This window comes from Melanaphis sacchari, unplaced genomic scaffold (genome assembly GCF_002803265.2).
Source record: "Melanaphis sacchari strain LSU unplaced genomic scaffold, SCAv2.0 Contig22_pilon_pilon, whole genome shotgun sequence".
In the NCBI taxonomy this organism is placed as follows: domain Eukaryota; kingdom Metazoa; phylum Arthropoda; class Insecta; order Hemiptera; family Aphididae; genus Melanaphis; species Melanaphis sacchari.
Window position 1 is genome coordinate 3,020,563 of NW_020271107.1, and position 20,010 is coordinate 3,040,572.

The 20,010-nt window shown below is 23.3% G+C and overlaps 1 protein-coding gene across 2 annotated transcripts in view; it reads right to left on the bottom strand.

Moving 5' to 3' along the window:
• Window positions 1-18,900, bottom strand: part of LOC112594348 (furin-like protease 2) — a 132,826-nt gene extending 113,926 nt beyond the window's left edge. For both annotated transcript variants that reach the window (XM_025339088.1, XM_025339087.1), the window contains exons 1-2: window positions 18,724-18,900; window positions 16,918-17,094 (exon numbers count right to left, since the gene is read on the bottom strand). In XM_025339088.1, coding sequence (XP_025194873.1) covers window positions 16,918-17,079 — 162 coding nt within the window. In that variant the 5' untranslated portion in view covers window positions 17,080-17,094; window positions 18,724-18,900. The remainder of the gene's footprint in view (window positions 1-16,917; window positions 17,095-18,723) is intronic.
• Window positions 18,901-20,010: the final 1,110 nt, after the last annotated feature.

Sequence of the window (20,010 nt, forward strand, 5' to 3'; positions counted from 1 at the left end):
AAAGTCTAAACAGGTATTTCCAGAAGTATCAAGCAATACTACTTTTACCACAATCGTTTACTTAAACAACTACTAGTTTTACAAAATATATTGTTGAGCACTTTTAGTTTTCTATGAGTAGTAACTCGCTAAGAGTACAAGTACGAGTATTAAATACTTAAATATTAATTTTATTTAATGAGCCAATTTGTTAATAAATCTTATAAATTCAAATTTTAAGTACCTAGTTAATTGAATTGAAATTTGAAACTCAGTATTTATAAAATATTTTTGATAACTAATTTAAATGTATTAAATAAATTATTCATTAGTAATCACTTCTCATCCATTATACATCTATTTTACATTAAAATTGTTAATTTTATTATTTTAGTATCATTTGAAAAGAAATGTTACAAAATAAAATATGTTAACTATGGAGAGAATAAATCAACTTTAGAATAATATTCACATACGGCAATAAAACGATTTCTTTTTCTTAAATTATTTTAAACTATATAAAACAATAATTTTAAGGAAAAAATATAGGTACATAAGAAGTAAATAAGAAATACTGTGAATGAACAGTTTTTCACTCACACATATCAAGCAAAAAATAATTAAAAATCCACTGATTTACTTTTTGCGCTTTTTGTATAGATTGTAAATAAAGTTTGCTTTTTTAATGAAAAAAAAAACAAAAACAATTTTAAGTTACACATAAATGTGTTTCAATTATTGTACATGCGTATTCTAAATACTTCTATTCACGAAAATTACCTTAATGTACTTCACTAGTACTACATCTCAGTTGAAATACATTCAATGTTACATTTATATCTTAACACAGACAATATGAAAAAATAAACTATATAAAAATTAAAAGAGCTTTTCACAATAAAGGAGTGATCTTGTTAATGAAATCTATTTCCTTTTTAACTTTTTTTTTTTTATATTATTAAAATATTCATTTATCCTCCCATTTTTTTTGTCCTCATTGAGGAACCTAACCTAACCTCGATTCTTCGCGAGATTTGACGACGAATAATTACAGCAGTCGGGTATACCAGTATAGTCTAGGACATAGACCTAGACTATACTTAGACATAGACCTATATCTAATGCTGGTATACTAATGCTAGCAACCAACCTTATCATAATAATTATATGGCCATATTATATAATTATAACATTATTCTTCTTTTTGTTTTTATGCATATCAGAATATTCCTAATTATAAATTACACCGTCATTGCTGTGATTACAATATAGTTAAACCACACCGGAAATGCGATATTTACATAGACCTAAACGATTACAAGATTAAGAAATAATTACCAAATAAGCCATAATCAGTCATAATAATTAAGTCTAAGTCATATATTATTATTGATTATATACATATAATATAGGTACAGCATATATATATATATGCACATAATGATATGTATATAATACAAGTGTATTAAATAAAACCAATTTACGTAGATATTTTGCTTGAAAAATGCAACCTGGTACTGATCGTAACAATAAAAAAATTAAAAAAAAAAAACTCAGAACCATTTAAAATATAAGCTATAGGGTGTTTCCCAAGTGTTTCCTTCCTCTTGTTTTTTTTTCTTTTTGCCCATAATCGACCTTCGTCTTATAGGCGTGACTTGCAAAAATCACAATCTCTCGACCTTCTCTAAAGCTGGTTTACATAAAGAGAGAAGTAATTACCGGACACACTTTATTTTTCCATTTGTACATTGCACCAAATTTTAGATAAAATTTTATCGCGACTGTAATCCGGATTAAAGTCGTTTATACACAATTTTTATTATTATTAATATTCAAATCCTTACGATGTGCATTTTTTTATAAAAATAATTACTTTCCATTTTATACGTATACAGTAACTTGAACCAAAAAAATTATGACGTATAATGTATACAAATTAAATATATGTAAATAATACATAAGTGTGTGTATGTATGTCTGAACTAATGTATTTATAGTTATAGCTAATGTTTAATTACAAATAGCTCAAAAACCGGTTAAGTATGCATAAATTTTAAACCCAGAAATCAATACGAAAAACCTTCATGGTCAAAAATGTATATCACTATAGTTGATTTCTAATTTATTAGTTCATGATATCACAACTTGACATTATACTTATGGTCTATATTTTATACTAAAATTACAACAAATTAACGAGTGAAGTATTTTAAAACATCTAAACTAAATAATTAAATGACGTTTAGAGACGAACATAAATTTATCACTTCTAACAACTAATTTACATAACATTTTGAATATATACAAAATACATTCACTTATAACTTAATTCAACTAGACAACAATCAATTAAAACACAATTTAAGTATAAATTATAAAATATACGTCACTAAAATCGTTTTTTGTATATTTTAAGACAAAATAAGAATATTTTCACTACTCAAGTCTACAAATACATTGATTATCTTTATACAATTTAATAAAATATCCTATCACTATTTCTTAACTTTTAACCCACCCACACTAAAATAACATACCCTTTTAATAATTTTCATTTCTTCCATACATAGTTTTTGTTTTGTCTCTTATTCAATGCACAACACGTACATCATCAGAACCCGTACTCTATCGCTGATTTACCACATTATTATAAAACTTTACTACAAAAGTTTAGAATACTTCTCCATTACATAAATTTCATGTGGTCTAACTCCGCTTCAACGATATTTTATGCTCTAAATCGTTTTCACTCTAATTTTCATACATAATCCAAATTTCTGAATTTTCAACACTATTTTGAGTAATTTTCCATTTTCTTAAATTTGCATATTATGAATTATTAATAAATTGTTACCACAAAATACTATTTATTGAATTAATATAAAAAGTTAATAGTAAGCACGTATGAAAACTGCCAATAAAAAAAGAACTAAAAACTTCACTAAATATAATATTAATACAGTATTCTCTTTACAAAAATAACTTTCGAGTATCTACAATAAAAAATCGCAGTAAAACCTATTTGCTAGTTAATAAATGTAATAATTTTACGACAATTTTTTTCCTAATATGACCAAAATTTACGAATTAAGCAATAATTGTTAGAAAAAATAATAGGAGTAAATATCTAACATACTAAAAAGTTAAAATTAAAATGATAACTGCAATTTAAAAAAAAAAATACTACACAATCTCCTTGAATCGTCATATTTCTAAGATAAATAAAATAGGTATTTGTCTTTGCGGTCTGCTAACTACACTGAATACAATTACTATAACTCCTATATAATTTGTACATTCTTAAACAATAATATCAAATACGTATAGATGAATGAATAAAAAATTGAATTTTGTTTAGATCTTACATTATTTAAATTATTTTAACTATATTAAAATAGTTAAAATCCAAATTATTTTAAAATATACTATGTAAAACAATGGAGGGGGACATAAAAACAGAATATAATACAACGCAAACTATACACACGAGAGATCCCAGTACTGCCAGAATACAGAGTAACGAAATACAGATTATTATACCACTGGTTTTGGTCATTTTATTTTTATTCTTCTTCGGCTCTCTTCCTACCATGTAACAAATAGACAGGCGGTTAATGAGTTTCATCACGCTACTAGGACATATTATATACGTATTACTGTATATGCCCAGCGAAATTGCACAATTCAGGTAACTGACGAAAAAAAATAAAACTAAATAATTTCTCCTTGCTCTCAAAAACCACACAAACATTTCACCGGGCACTCAATAAACACGAACCTTGGCTGCTGTCAACAGCCCTGCACTCAACTAGAACAACATGACTATTGGTCGTTCACACAGCACGGTGGTGTACTTGTAACTTATGTAAAGACCTTGAAATCAACAATAAAAAACAATTGATGGACTAATGTATGCATTAAATGTATAAACATAGTTTAGATCAGTTATATTGAAAATTATAGGAAAAGTTAAAGCATATTATTTTTAGAAAAACAAATTTAAAACGACTCGTACATACACGAAGAAATACGATATTTACTGAAACAGTTCAAACTCCAAGTGATTTTTTTTTTTCATCAAAATATACTTAATAATTGCTAATTGCTTTTTAAAAAAATCCATATAATAAGTACTTACCAAATGTTTATCAATAAATTAGTAAAAATGATAACAGATTAATATGAAATGAATAATAATTGCGTTATTGAGAAGGTACTCTATTATATTATCAATATGCATTAAGCAACAACTGTTTTAAATCTTAGATGACGTCGGTACTTATTATTCAAAAATAAAGAAAAAGATTTGTACTTAAATTTATAATTTATATACTTATGGTATTAAAATTAAACATTCATTATTTAACAATTTTTAGAAATGAATTACATTCTCATATATATTTGGTTACTATTCATTTATAAAGTAATGCTTATAGTTAAGACTAGTTTTTATGCAATTAAATAAAAATAATAAAATACAATCAAAATATATAAACCTATTTATAAATGTATAATACATTATTATATTATGGGTTCATATTTAAATTGGACATTTGTCATTTTTAAAAAAAATCAGCTAAAAACGAATACCTAATTATTTTAAAATCTTCATCAAAATTTAATTAATAGAAATTCATTGACAGGTTTAAAAATAATCCATTAGAGTCATCTACCATTATAATTTATAAAATATAAAATAATAAAACTTTTTTTCTTTTCTTATTAAATACATAATTGTTTATTTTATTAAGCGATTCAATTTTAATTAATTTGATTTAATTTAAGTCAGTATTTTTTCTAACAACATACTTTTTGCTATTATTTTTAAAATGATTTGCTATTACTTATTTTCTTATTATTTACTATTAGATTTACTTTAGATTAACATTTAGATGTACTTATAAATATGTACTAAATGTCTTTCGGCCATAACTATTGTAGCAAGAAACTAATACTTCTGAGAATTTTGAGCAAAATATTTTCTTTAAAATAAATAAATTCACAAAAAATCTTTGAAAGCGAAAAAACTGGATGACGAAGGTTATTCCAATGTGATTTAATTATTTTTTTTAAATATTAATTTATAAAAAATTATATTGATTGATATTAATGATACTGTTTAAATCGTTCCATTAATTAACATAATATAGAAATGATCAAGATAGATAATAAGAGTTGTAATTGAGTAAATTTTTATTTCATTTAACTAACATATATTTTTCAAAATGCTATGAAAATACTAATATATAATGATTGATAGATAGTCAGCCGAAATACAACTTAACTGTAGTATTATGGTTTCGTATTTTTATATATTATACATGTGTTTTAAATCGATTGAAACGGTCACAATACCACTAGTACTGGAACAAGATAATCCTTTTTTACGTTTATTTATCAAATAAATCTGTCCTTCTTTGAAGGGAAAATCACATTGATGGTAGTATGAATAACATAATCACTAGGGATCTGTCAGAACAGCAACTGCTCTCCCAAACAGGCTTGAAAATGCGAAAACTTTGCAATAACATAACATTCAGGTCCCGTGGTATCCATTTACAGTAATAAAACCGCATAGAGCACTGTGAGTGAGATCCACGAAAAGTTCTTGTTCCAAGAGTTCTAACATGCATCATTGTGAGCAAAAATTATTGTTTCTTAGTACATCATACACACAACCTATATTTGTGCCGCATTTTAAACTTGTTTATTCGACACGGGAAACTTAATAATAACTTATAAATCAAGTTTTGTCTAATGAACAAAATTAAGTACCTAACCGTGCCGAAAATGAAATGAGTAAAAAACAAGAAACAATAATACGGTTGAGCGAATATTAAAAATGGCTTCTCGTTTACTCGCCCCTTTTTACGTCGAAAATCTACAATCATTTATAATTTTTTAAAACGATTTATGTATACTATTGCCTAGCATATTATACTACTTTGATCTAAAAATATGTATCATATAACAAAAAATAAAAATTAATACATTATTTTAAGATCTGTTAAATTGCAATTTCATTTTTTTTTTTTTAGAAAATACATATTTCAAAATATTAAAACATTGTTTCAAACACCAATTTGTTTCATAAAAGTATAATAATTTTACAAAATATTACCTAGTTTCACAATTTAAGCATAAATATCACCATGATTAAATCATAAAATGTATTATTCAAGATATCAATTAATTACCGTCTTAAAATAATAATTATATTTAATATTAAACACCGTTATAATAAAGACAAAATAAATAAAATTCATGAACTAATACATATATTAATTAAAAATTCTAATAGATAAAAAAAATAATTCATTTAATCTTAGGAAAACAACTAGATAAAATAACCAATCTATAATGCAACTTGCAACTTTTAAAGCACTTATATAAACAAAACTAAATAAAATAACATAAAATTACCTATAGTAAAATTGTACTACGTATAAGTACATAATTCCTTACTACGATAAACATTTAAAAGGTTATTAAAAACATTTAAATTTTTTTAAACTGTTTCAACGAATATTCATCACTATATAATGTAGGCAACTGTAATTAATAATAAAATATATTCTTAGAAAAAAAATAATAAATAAATTTAAATAATATATATGATGGGTAGCTTTACGCTTATAATTAACCATAAACTATTGAATATTTCTAACAAGCAAAACAAAACGATTTTTACTATAACGATCAAGTCATAACACAGTCAAGTCATAACATTTTACATACAAAACCACTTTGAACGGAGCTAATCATATTAACTATGTGATAAATTGATTGCAAGGAATTAACTAATCCAGGCGATTAAACATCACCATAATAATAATTTCAGGACTAGGATAACAGGTTTAGGTAGGCAGTAGGCAAATTACTGTCTGATGTATTATTTGCCATCCGTTTGACTATATTATATTTATCGCGATTACTCCTTATCCTCTGAGGAAGGCTAATCCAAATTTATCAGTGAAATTCATTTAATTAGAATGGAAACTTCCTGATTGTATACATAATCGAATTCGAAAAGTTTTGGAACAACTTTACGTTTAACGTTATGCACAAGTTACGTGAGATGAAAATCAGAAGGATCTAACTTCAAGACGCTAATTAGTAAGAAAAAAATGTTTACCATACGTCCTCGATCGGAACATAAATTTATACTATAAACTTTTGACAAAATTAATATTATTTTAATAAAGTTTATATTTTTAATACTGTAACTAACGTAAATTTATTACAAATAATATTTAATAATACAATTTAAAGGACATAAAATAAATTAATTAACATTATACAGTTTCAATTATTTAAAATAACAAACAAATTATATATTTATATATAATAAATTATAATATATTATATATGTATTATTACCATTAAAATCACAAATAATAAACAGTTTAAATTGTTTCAAGCCAAAATAAATTTAGAAACACAATATATTTAATTAAATTGGATATCAATTTCAATTTGATTAATGAAAATTGCAGATTTCCCAATACTTTTGAAGAAAATACTAATACTCTTTATGGAGACAAAACTTATAAGCTAAATCTGATATAAATTACAGGTACCTACGATTATCATGAAATAAGTTTTTATTAAAACATCCCAATCATAATAACTAAATCAAAATAGTATACGAAAATATTAAAAACAAAATGAAACAAGATTTATAGACTTGTAAATATGATTTAAGTAGTTTAGACCAGCAAATAAATATATTTTTTTTATATAAAAATATATAACTAACAAATAAGATCATGATTTGTATAATGAAATATGTATTACAATAAATACATTGTATACGTACAATAAATAATATGTTATAATCACCGAGATATAAAATGAAATAATTAAATATTTTAATTTATTAATACTATTTTAGAGAAACATTTAAATCAAGGAATTTCTTTCATTATTTCTCGTATTTCTAAAAAATTACCGAGTTTAATTAAATTAGTCTAAAAACTAAAAACCATAAATAATTAAGTTAACCCAATTATTAAATCAGATTTAAGCAGTTTTATGTTACAAATCATATTATGTTTTATAAAAACAGACTCAAATGTCTAAATTAAGATTTTAATATTAAGTGTTTGAATTTTTTTATTACTTAAAAATTCAAACATCGCCGTATAATTTAAAAAAAAAACATCATTAAAAGAAAAAAAAATAGATATGTGAGTTTACTCTGATAAACAATTGGTGTCGAGTAAGTCAATAAAATGGATATGTTAAATTTGAATTCAGTGATGTTACATCATTGTACACGAAAAATGATTCTACGCAAAAGCGATCTGTCAGCCTATATCAACAAATACATTTCTTAATATTTTTTTTGATATTTCTATTAAACTAATTTATTGTAATGTTAGTATTATAGTAAGTTGATTTTTTTTTTTGCACTTATCGTATTATTAATATATTAAAATTAATTTACATATCCTGAAAATTACATATAATAAATTATTATGATTTTGAGGAATTTTGTCGAAATTTGGACTTAAAATGCAAATTAAAAGAGCAAAAAAGGGGTACCTATGTACTTTTAACGTTTTTACATAAATATAAAAACAACCTAAATAAAAAATTGTATTCAATTTTCAAGAATTTTAACACAATGAAAAATTTGGATAAACATTTATAAAAAAAAAAACTAAAAAAATAAATTCAAATATAAAATTTCTATAAATATATAAATAGCTCAAAATAGAATCAAAATATTAAGAAAATTTTATCATGTACAGAAAAAAAATAATATAAATATTCAGTGAAAATATGAAGAACCTATTTATTTTTAAATAACAACAAAAAACAAAATCGATTTTGTCAAATATGTACTAGTTTTGTGTAAAAATCCCAGTTTTTCCTTAATTTTTTTTTTTTGTTTTGTTTTTCAGTTATTTTATTAAGTCCTGATAATTATTAATTTTTACCTCTTTGAAATACAAAGATCTAATTTTTTTATTATTAATATTTCTCGAAGTTGAAAATTAAAAAATTTTTTCGACTACTTATCATATATTATACATAAACGAAATAAAACACATATCATTGTAATATCAATACATTCAATGCTCCACTCAAAATCTTAAATGTATAATTTACAAGTTAAATGTACTATGCATAGTTATAATCATAAAAATTAATATGTTAGTACCATATAAAGTTAAAATAAATAATATATTTCTAAATTGGTATAAGTATTGAATTATACAATGATACAATATAAATAATTAAAGAAAACCACGATCTATGAGCTTCCTGATTTTCATAAATAATTTATGATTCCAAAATGAAATATAACCAATAATCGTCAAATCATATTTAACTCAGTCAAATTATCATTACTAAAACTGTAAATAAAATATCTTAACTCAAACGATAAATACTACTACCTAAAACAAAGTAGATTTATTAAATAACAGTAGAAGATTTAATTTAAAAAAAAAAATTAATATTTACAAAACCAAATAATATAAAATTTAAACCAAAAATATAATTAAATAATATTTTATAAAATCAACAATGGAAAGACGTATTAACTATAGTAGCCATGACAACAAAATTCTCAACAGGCTACCACAATGGATAAAGTAGGTATTCTAAACGTAACATAGAAACCTAAAACAATACATATTCAATTGAAATAACACAATCATAGTGCTTATTATTAAGACTATAAACGATAAAATTGATTCAACATTATATAAAAACGTATACCAACACATGAAAATTTTGTAATTCAATGTACCTTAAATCGAATTACATAACAAAATATTTCGATATTACTACGTATATGCATAAAGTATTTTTAAATCCATAAATTAAAAAATATCTTCAACGTTCCAATAAATAATTTGTAATTGAATGTACCTAGTACCTACTTACTATGATATTATATTTTGCGTAATTATTTAATAATACATTACTAATAAAATTATTAGTTTAGAACTAATATTGATTACTTATAAAATATTTTGTGCATAAAATGATCCTAATAAAGTATATATAATTTTAGTACGTCATATTCAATGATAATGAATTAATATTTGTAAGATCTGACATATTTGTTTATTGATCCGAATTATTATAACTGGAAAAAATATTATGTATAAGTACTAGTGTAACGTGATTCTCATGTCATCTCACGATAGATATTCTATTAATTTACTATGACTTTTAAGTAGTTCGATTTAAAAAAATTAATTATATTTTTATTTAATTGAGATTTTCATATAACCGTTTCGGTCCAATTTATAATTCACCATTCATTCCAGCTTAAAATTTGAATAATAATCACACGTATGTAATTAAATTAAACATGGTAAAAAAAAAAATACATCATTTTAAATACTCTGGGCAAAACATGTATGTCATAAATTACTAAATTTATACAAAGTACATTTTTAATAATTTTAAACTAATTAAGTAATAATAAATTATTAAAAAAATATGTGAAAATTGTATAGTTACAAATAATAACACTAATAAATTATAAAACTTGAAAAACCCATAATCAAATCAAATTTTTGAGCAAAACAAACACAATTCATAATTATTTTATTTTCAGTTTTTTTATTCTTAAACAATAATAGATTTTTAGATACGTGGTTTCACTAACAATATAAAAAGCACTATATATATATATATATAAACATATTATAATAGATATACGAGAATAGTCAAAATAATTATCGTTTCAATAGATACTTAATAAAATCTTTATAAGACCTAGAGATAACAAATTCAAGTATTTTTTTTTATCATATAATTTTCAATACTACTATGTTCTACTGTATCATGTTTTATTTAACTTGTAAAATTTTTATTCAGGTTTATTGTGGTAATTTTAATTAATCATTGCAACAAAATATTTTCATTTCAAATAACATAGATCACATTAGATTAGATTGAAATGAGAACAATTTTATAACCGTACGTCTTTATATATACCTACTATACTTACGACATTAGTAAATAATTCAGGCAAATTAACATTTATTGTTTATCCGAAATTTCCAAACATTAGTCACATTTATTTAGTATTTTTGTTTGTTAACTTTGACAAGGCCACATATTATTCATTCAAAATAGATTGGTAGCATATGATTTCGATAAATAAATCACATAATTTGAATATATTTTCAAAGATAACTTTTTTGCTTGTACAATATAAGTTATTTAACAGAAACCGTTAACAAATGAAACAAATAGTGCGGTTACTAATATATATAAATAAAAAAAAAAAACATGGTTATCAAAATAATTCGGTGAGTGAGTTGTAGTCCGGTCAACCGATGAACGTAAAAGATATCATTGAAACATCCGTACCGTTAAGCTTTTAAAAAGTTCTAAGCTTAAAAACTTAATAAAATATTTTTGTTACAAACATTAACTTGTAAACACTAAATATATAATTAAAGTATATTATATAGAAAACTTCGATAACTCGAACTTTTACAACTCAAACACTTTCATAATAATTCGAAAAATTAAATACATTTCCTGTAAGCTCATCAACTCAAATTTGTTTTGTAACTTTTCAGTTTTAAATTATGGAAGTTGAACTAAATTTAAGATATATATACAATTAACATATATATATTTGTGTGTGTCTGCGTGTGCGTGCATATTTGTAAATAATGTGATTTGTATTCAAATGAAGCAACGAAAACTTAGTGCGATGTGGTAAAGACGAGAGATACGGAGTGTGACTATAGAAGTATGAGAGAAGCAGGTGTCATAGTCAGTAAGAATTATGATCTTTAAGAGTAACTAAAAGACAATGTTGTAAGACTGATCAAGGTTTAGCAAGAAAAAGCAGTCTACAATCTGACACAAAGTCAACAATCAAAAACTAGTTCTATTATTAAAAAAGAAGTCACCTTCTTATTAACTACATTTATTAAGGCCTAAATATATATTTTGGCTTTCAAATTGTAACCCAGTTTTTATTAATGCAAAATATATTTTCTGTGTATTGTATAATTAAATGATTATAAGTTAACATGAATTTCGCACATTACAGGGTATTTTTTTGATAAAGATTAGCACATGATTAGTATTTCTGATATAAATATATAATAGTATAATATAAGCAATAAGCATAGCATTTGTAAAATTGAATAATTAATTTATATATTTAAAAACTTATAGAAGTAAATATTAAATCATACCTGTAAAATATTTTACAGTAAACTATTTTTAAAGTAAGACACTATACTATTTCTAAAAATAATTTTAAATTAAATATTAAAAACGAATAACAGTTTGTAAACATTTTGAATATGTTATATATCTCGACTTTAAACAACAATTAAACTAATGTACTGACGGCGACGATGGTCTAGTTGTACTTGGTCAGTGTCTTTCTTTGGCTCCTGTACACCAAACAACCAGACAGAACTAATGTAATTTGTTTTAAATTACTTGGGAATAAGAACCCCTTGCCTTTTGCCAAGAAACAAATTATAACTCAACGATGATCGGTACGCCATTAATCTTTGTCAAAAACCGAGCAGCTCTCCAGGGAAAAAACCACTTTTCTGATTTTGAAAATTACTAACAATAATAATTCGACTCATGACGCTGATTTGTGTCTACAACCGAACGTCAAAAACAGTTCGATGGTTATGTTTCATCCAACAAAAATTAAAGAAATACACTATTTCATCCAAGGTTATAATGGCCCAAATCGATAAACTACTTTATTTTAATTAGTTTTAATAACTTATGTATATTATTGACTCTTCAATAAATATTACACCGTTCATTGATATTTATATGTACAATTTATATTATTATATGTATAAAAATATTTTAAATGATAAATTAGTAACATATTTTATCTTAACACATTTGTCAACAAATATACCTACTCACATGAGACAATAAATTACTTCTTAAATTATACTTATTTTATTTTTTGTGTGGTCTTTTATGATAGTAAGTTATTTTATTACAAATAACGTGCATTATTAATCAATATTAATTAACCCTTGATGTATATATTAATTTAATACCTATAATGTTAATTGCTATAATAAACTGCGTTATAAAATCGGGCTTACACCTTAATACAGTAAAAACATAATCAAGCTCTACATTCCGATTTGTATATCATCGTCACTACTCTTCATTCCAAAATCTAGCCCATATCGTTGCATAATTTTACAAGGATAATTCTTTTATTAAAAAACACTCATTTTGAAAATTTTTTTTTTACACTATAATCAGTCGAAATAAAACAACTTTTTAAAAAATATATATATTTTTTATCGTTATATTTCTTTAAGGATTTTACTTTTTTATATAACGGCATACATTTTATATTTCATATTCTGAAACAGATTTTTTGGAGTATTTTGATACATAAAAATCAAAATTTGGACAAGTAATTTATTTTTTATAATAGCGTTTAAAGTTTATATGAGCAAATGAGTGATGCATAACTCATAAACTACTTGCAAAATTTCAATATTTATGAATATAAATACTTCAAAAAATATAAAACGTTAAATAGAAATTTGTAACGAATTCTTCAAAAAATTAAAAAAAATTTTAAAAATATATTTTTTAAAACATTAATAGATTTCAACACAGCAGATTTTTTATAAAAGAATCAATTATTATAACTTAATGTAAATATCATGATCCACCAAAAAACTTATCTATAACTTTAGCTTAAATTGTATGTTTTATAAATTGTGTATATCAATGAAAATGAATAAATATCTTTTATTTTATTTAACGTTTAAGTAATAAGCTTTTATACAAAATGCGATGTTAAAATTCACTATACACAAATTTAAAGTCTGGTAAAAAATAAAAAGTATTGAAAACATTTATAACTTAAAAAATTATTGCCTCAGTGTAGCGTATGTACTCGAGGGCTTATAATGTATAATAAATAATATTGGTTGTATTAAATAAGAAATTAAAAAATTCACGTTTTTTTAGTAAAACACAAATATTTATAATATACGCGACATACACACACAAAATATTATTTATCATAAAAATAAACAAAATATGTTAATCTATATAGTATTTAGTTTTTATTTCTACTTTGATAATACCATCCAAACACAATTTTTATATTATTAAACATAATTTCTCGACAATCCTAATAATAGTTTTTGATTTCTATACTTTTATGAGATATAAATTAAATAATTAAATTAAAATTAAAAAATTCACTAGTGTTGTATTGTTTACATTTTTCGGAACTGAATGTAACTACAATGATACGTTGCAGGTACTCTACCACTTAAATAATCAGTCATCATCAATTTAAACGACCTATCATTATTTTCATGATCATTTTAATTTATTCCAAAATAGTTTGTTTTTTTTTCATAACATACTCTGTTTATGCTAAATGCTGAAAACTTTAGTATAATATAATATATTTATTTAAAATTGTATAGTTTTTTTTTTCGTTTAGCTGAAATGAGAATCTAGCCATACCTAGTATAGTAGTAAAGCATAAAGGAAAAGAAAAAATGTAATTTTAAAAGAAAAGTATAATACGCTTTTTTACTACTTAAATGATTGTAAACAAAGACAAGTTTAAAAAAAAATTAAAATAAGTACAAAAAACAGACACGATTCAATGAAGAACACACTAATAATTTTACTCTCCTACCAAAACATTAAAAACGTTGATACTGTATACCTTAGTACTGAATATCTACATAATAAATAAAAGGCAATACACTTAAACAAAATAGTATCATTTCTTGTATACAGAAACAAAAAATTGAGCCTTTATAATAGTATAGTAAAATAGTAATATAGTTAAATTGATAAAAAAAATTGTATTAACAAGAAAAATAACTGGAACATAAAAATAAAAACATACAAGTAATACGAGAGAAAAAACATTGTATTAAGTATCTTATTATATACTAGTGACAAGGATTTCATAAAAATAAAAATATTCATTCATATAAGTATTTATAAATTAATCTTTTTTTGTTTAAAATTTTAAAATTCCAAGTTACACCGTAAACGAAGTACACATATGTCAAAATCATAAAACTTTTAATATTAATTAAACAGTGTACTAAATATATAATATGAAGCATACGAGTACATGTAAGTTATTAGTTATACCTATTACTTATTAATATTTCTACTTAATTTACAGAAATATAACTTTAATTATTTATAATTAATGTAAAAAAATTCATCAAGTTCGTATAATTTTTATTTGTTGATAATATTTAATGTACCTATTAGTTGTTTCTAAAATTATAAACAAAAGTATATTTCATACTTATTTAACATTAAAAATGTATAATAATTAAGTTCAACTTTACTTCACTAATAGTATGTAAAAAATTATTTCTTAAGGTAAATGCTCCAGAAGAAAAATATAAATCCGATCACATAAATAAAATGCCGTCGTGTTGACATCATTTCGTAAGCTGAAATGTCTAAACACGTGGATCTTATAAAATATTAATATTATGAAGTCACTGGTTTCTCCCTACTACACTCACTAGTAAAATTATATACCTTCTTTAACTTAACTAATAAATATATACTCGTCCAGTAAATCTATAAAAAAGCTATATTCAAAACCAGTTAGTTGTTTGGGAGACGACGAACAGCTGAGATCTCTGACGGATCTATCGTCGAAGTACTATACGTTTGACAGTAACCGCAAAATAATTACAATGTTTTAGACGTGATCAGAGAAAGTAAAAAATTCTTCCACAATAAACATATGAGTATATGACCATCAAGAAATATACTAGTTGCGTGAAAGGATCAGGGAAAAAAGTCATACGCGTCATTTAGACTACGCAAATTCACCATAACCGGTTTGATTATACTTTTTACTCTACTCATTACTACATTAATATAAAATGACAGTTATGCAATTTAATTCTACAAGAACATAAAGTTACTGTTATTGGGTCATCATCAAAGAAATCGAGAGTAAAAAGTAATAATAAAACGAATATGGACAGGATACGATAAGTGGGTGTTAGACATTCATCAGTCATCACGCTTCACTCAACTCGTCTTATACTAAGAGTATTTTAAATTTTTAATCGCTCCCAACTTAGTCTGCTTCCACTCCAAACCAATTTACAATGTTCTTTCCCAAGCCCACCGAAAAACAATATGAAAAAGATTTGAAAATCTTTTAGTCATTTTTTGTTATTTTTCTAATATTACATGAAAAATCATAAAAATAAGTTTTTTATAGTAACAACTGTATAAAATTATGATAATTTCAATTTACAAAAAAAAAAACAATGATCTCATAGAGAATTTTATCGATTATATCCAAAAGTCTAAAATGTAAAACATTTAGTATTTCATATTAATTATGAATTTTAGTTTTAATAAATATAGATAACATATGAGGGTATTTTATTAAATATTTTTTCTTTAACAATTGGTAAATTGCTTAAAAACATTGCAAGTTTATTTTCAACTATTAAATTTCATAGGTAATCAATATATAATTAAAAAATCTTCAATATAAAAACACATTAAAACTCAACAACAGAAAATACATTCAACATAACTTCCATACATTAGTATGATTATTAAACTTATAAGTTATAAGTCTATCCAAGATAACGAATAAAATTAAATAAAAATAGTTCTCCACTACAAGAACCTGCAAGAAATATTTTTTGATTACCTAGGTAGGTATTAAATATATCATATCTTTTATTTCTTATACGGCTATGCAAAGAAAAAATAATAAAAGGATTCACTCATAGACTATATTATTATCAACCTTTTTATGTGCCAACTATTAACTCATTAGTATTGATTAGTTACGGACTACAGATCTATATTCAAGCTTAAGTTATGAATCTATTGTACAAATTTGAACAAGTAATTTTGGTTCTATTAAACCCATTGTTAAATTAAATTATGAAAAAGTGAATTTACCTGTCCTATGTTATTGAAACCATGTTTAGCTGCAATTTGTTCAGCCTGATCAGAGCCTTTTGGTATATGCACGGCGAATTGGTTCATATATATTGGGCGCTGGCGTTGTCCCACGCACAAGGTGACAATGCTTAGACACAACAGGCCAAACCATGGTCTCATTGTACGTAGACGATCCTGAAATAAATGTATTAGTTTAAATAATAACAATAAATAATATGAAATGTTCAAATATGATAATTTATAACTTATAGATTGTCTATTAAAAGAAAGAATAAAAAGTCAAATAACTTAAAACATGAATCATAAATTGAAAAATCTTATCAACTTAAATAAAATGTATAAAATTAAATTGATATTTCTAGTGATATTACTAAGGCTAGGTACAAAATAACTTTTGATAAATAAATAAGTAATAAATTAATCTAATAACTCAAAATCATTAAATTAAATTCATTAAGATAATCACGTAATAATTCATAATAAATTAACAATACACCAACCATTGATTAAAAACAAAATTAGTTATAAATATAAAGTACTCCTATCATTAAATAAAAATAAAACTAACAATTTTAAAAATATTAAGATAAGACTAATAAATAATTAAATACTAATAATATTAGTTAATTAGTGATAAAATCAATTAAACATTTGTTCAATACAGTATCAATATATAATTATAAACTATATCCATGACCACTTAAGATAGCTAGTTATTAAAAATTACTTTATTTTCATAAATATATTTTACTGAGCATTTGACTTATCCAAAAATTGTTGTAAAATATCATAAATATAAATACTATGCAAGTCAGGAATATATATATTTTTTTTAATACCTATTTTAAATATATAAGGAATAAGTAAACATTATCTTATGCATAATTAGTAAGATAAATAACACAATTAATAATACCATGCAAGTTTTATTTAAAGTTATTAAGAGAATCTATAATTTCTATCAGTAAGAAGGTATACTTGAACAAAAATTGAATATAAATTAATTTAACTAAATTAGAAACATCAATAAAAACTTAATATGAATAATTTTTTAAAATAACAAATTTAATAATAACATCAAAATAAATATTAAAACGCTAGGTATATAAAAATATTAATATTATCAAAATATCTAAATAAACCTCAAATTAAAAGAGCTAAAAAAGTGAGTTCTGTACCTAGAATGAACTCCTATTAGAAAAATAGGCTCCTTATAAGAATAACTCCTATTAGAGCCAAAATTATAACATTTTTTTAGTAGATAATAAAAACTTAAAAATAATTCTTTGGTCACTCCTCATAGCATACCTTCCACTTAAATGTTTGTAATGTTAATTTATTGGATGCAAAAAAAAACAAATCATAAATATTTTTAAATATGAACAAAAAAAATAAACAAAATATAGTTTTTGATAATACCTATTATGCCTAATTTAATTTATTAATATTTTTATACACAATGTTATCATTTATTGCATTAAAAAAAATTCTATTATCCAATTGAATAAATAAATATATATTTTTATAAAAATGTGACAAAGACAGTTCACATTTGAATCTATCTTAAATGTTGTCTAAAGGATTTTTTAATATTTGTGCTAGAGACCACCAAATGAAGGACTGTACAAGTGTACAACATCTTAAACCTTGCTAATCTAGCTTAACTCAATTAGATTATTCAATATATTCATTTCAAAACTATACCTAAGTATAAATTAATAAAATAATATAAAACAGGTAAATCATAGATATTATAAAGATTTGAGACCTAACATAAACTTCATAAAACAAATAAATACGTACGAGCTATTAAGCTGAAGATTAAGAGTTTTGAAACACTTCACAAAATTCCACTAAACATTATGTAATTTAATAATTTCTTTTAATTTTCCGAAAACAACTTGTTGTAATCGAACTGTTAAACATAAATAAATTTAATTTTTAAAAACATTAAAGTAATGATCACTTGAGTTGGTTTAAAAACTAAAATAATAGAAAGCGATAGTTTTAATTTAATAAGACGTTAGTTGAATAATGTGAAATATTAAAGTTTTAATTAGAATTAGTAGACGACCGAAAGACAAGCACGGAGATCTGGAATCAACTGACTGACGGTAAACTACAAGTTACAACTCGTTTGATAAAAAATGACTACAAAGTGATAGCGTCGCACGTTTCTAGAAATCATATGGCCACACAGTGAAACCAGTGTGCAAACTGTTACAATAATTATGCTATACCGTACGGTGTAAGAAAGTAATGGCACATTCAGTTCAACTAAAGAAAAACATGTTACGAATTACGAGAACAGAATCGGAGTCCGAGGACATCATTACATTAACAGTTAATAGTTTAAGATTAATATTAAAGACCTTTAAGTATTTAAATAGGTACTTATTTGAAATATATTTAATAGTATACCATCTCGGTTACCTATACATTTATAAATAGAAACTATCAATATCAAACATAATAAAATTGTCAAATTAACATTAATTAAAATAACAAACTTAAACTATTACTAAAAATAAGTACTATCGTTGGAATGATCGATCTATTAATTTCTTTATGTCCATCTGTGATGCATTAGCAAATCAGCTTTAAATTTTATTTTTTATACATTTCAAATTAAAAGACGTACATTATTTCTCCATATTCATAACTACTTTTACAATAGTATAATGTAAACTATTTTGTAGGTTTTGTTTTGTTTATATTGAAAAAAGATTTTGAATTAAATTGAAAAAAATAAAATAGTCTATCCAACAAATAAATAACATTACATAAAAAAAAAAAAATTAAATAATTATCAACTACTATACTATGATATTAGAATGCTTAATAATTTATATTTTATTTTGTGTATTATATACACTTAAAATTAAAGTACAATAAATTCACTTTATTTTTAGCAAAAACTTGAATAAGTATTTACTTTCAAACTTTCACATACAAACCCCAATACCCAACGACTGTATAACAATTTATTAAGTACTTCAAACGCCAGTACTAATGAACTGTATATTTGCATTACATTTTTTCCTCCCAAAATTACTTTGGATTCAAACTCGGGCGTACTGATTGCATTAC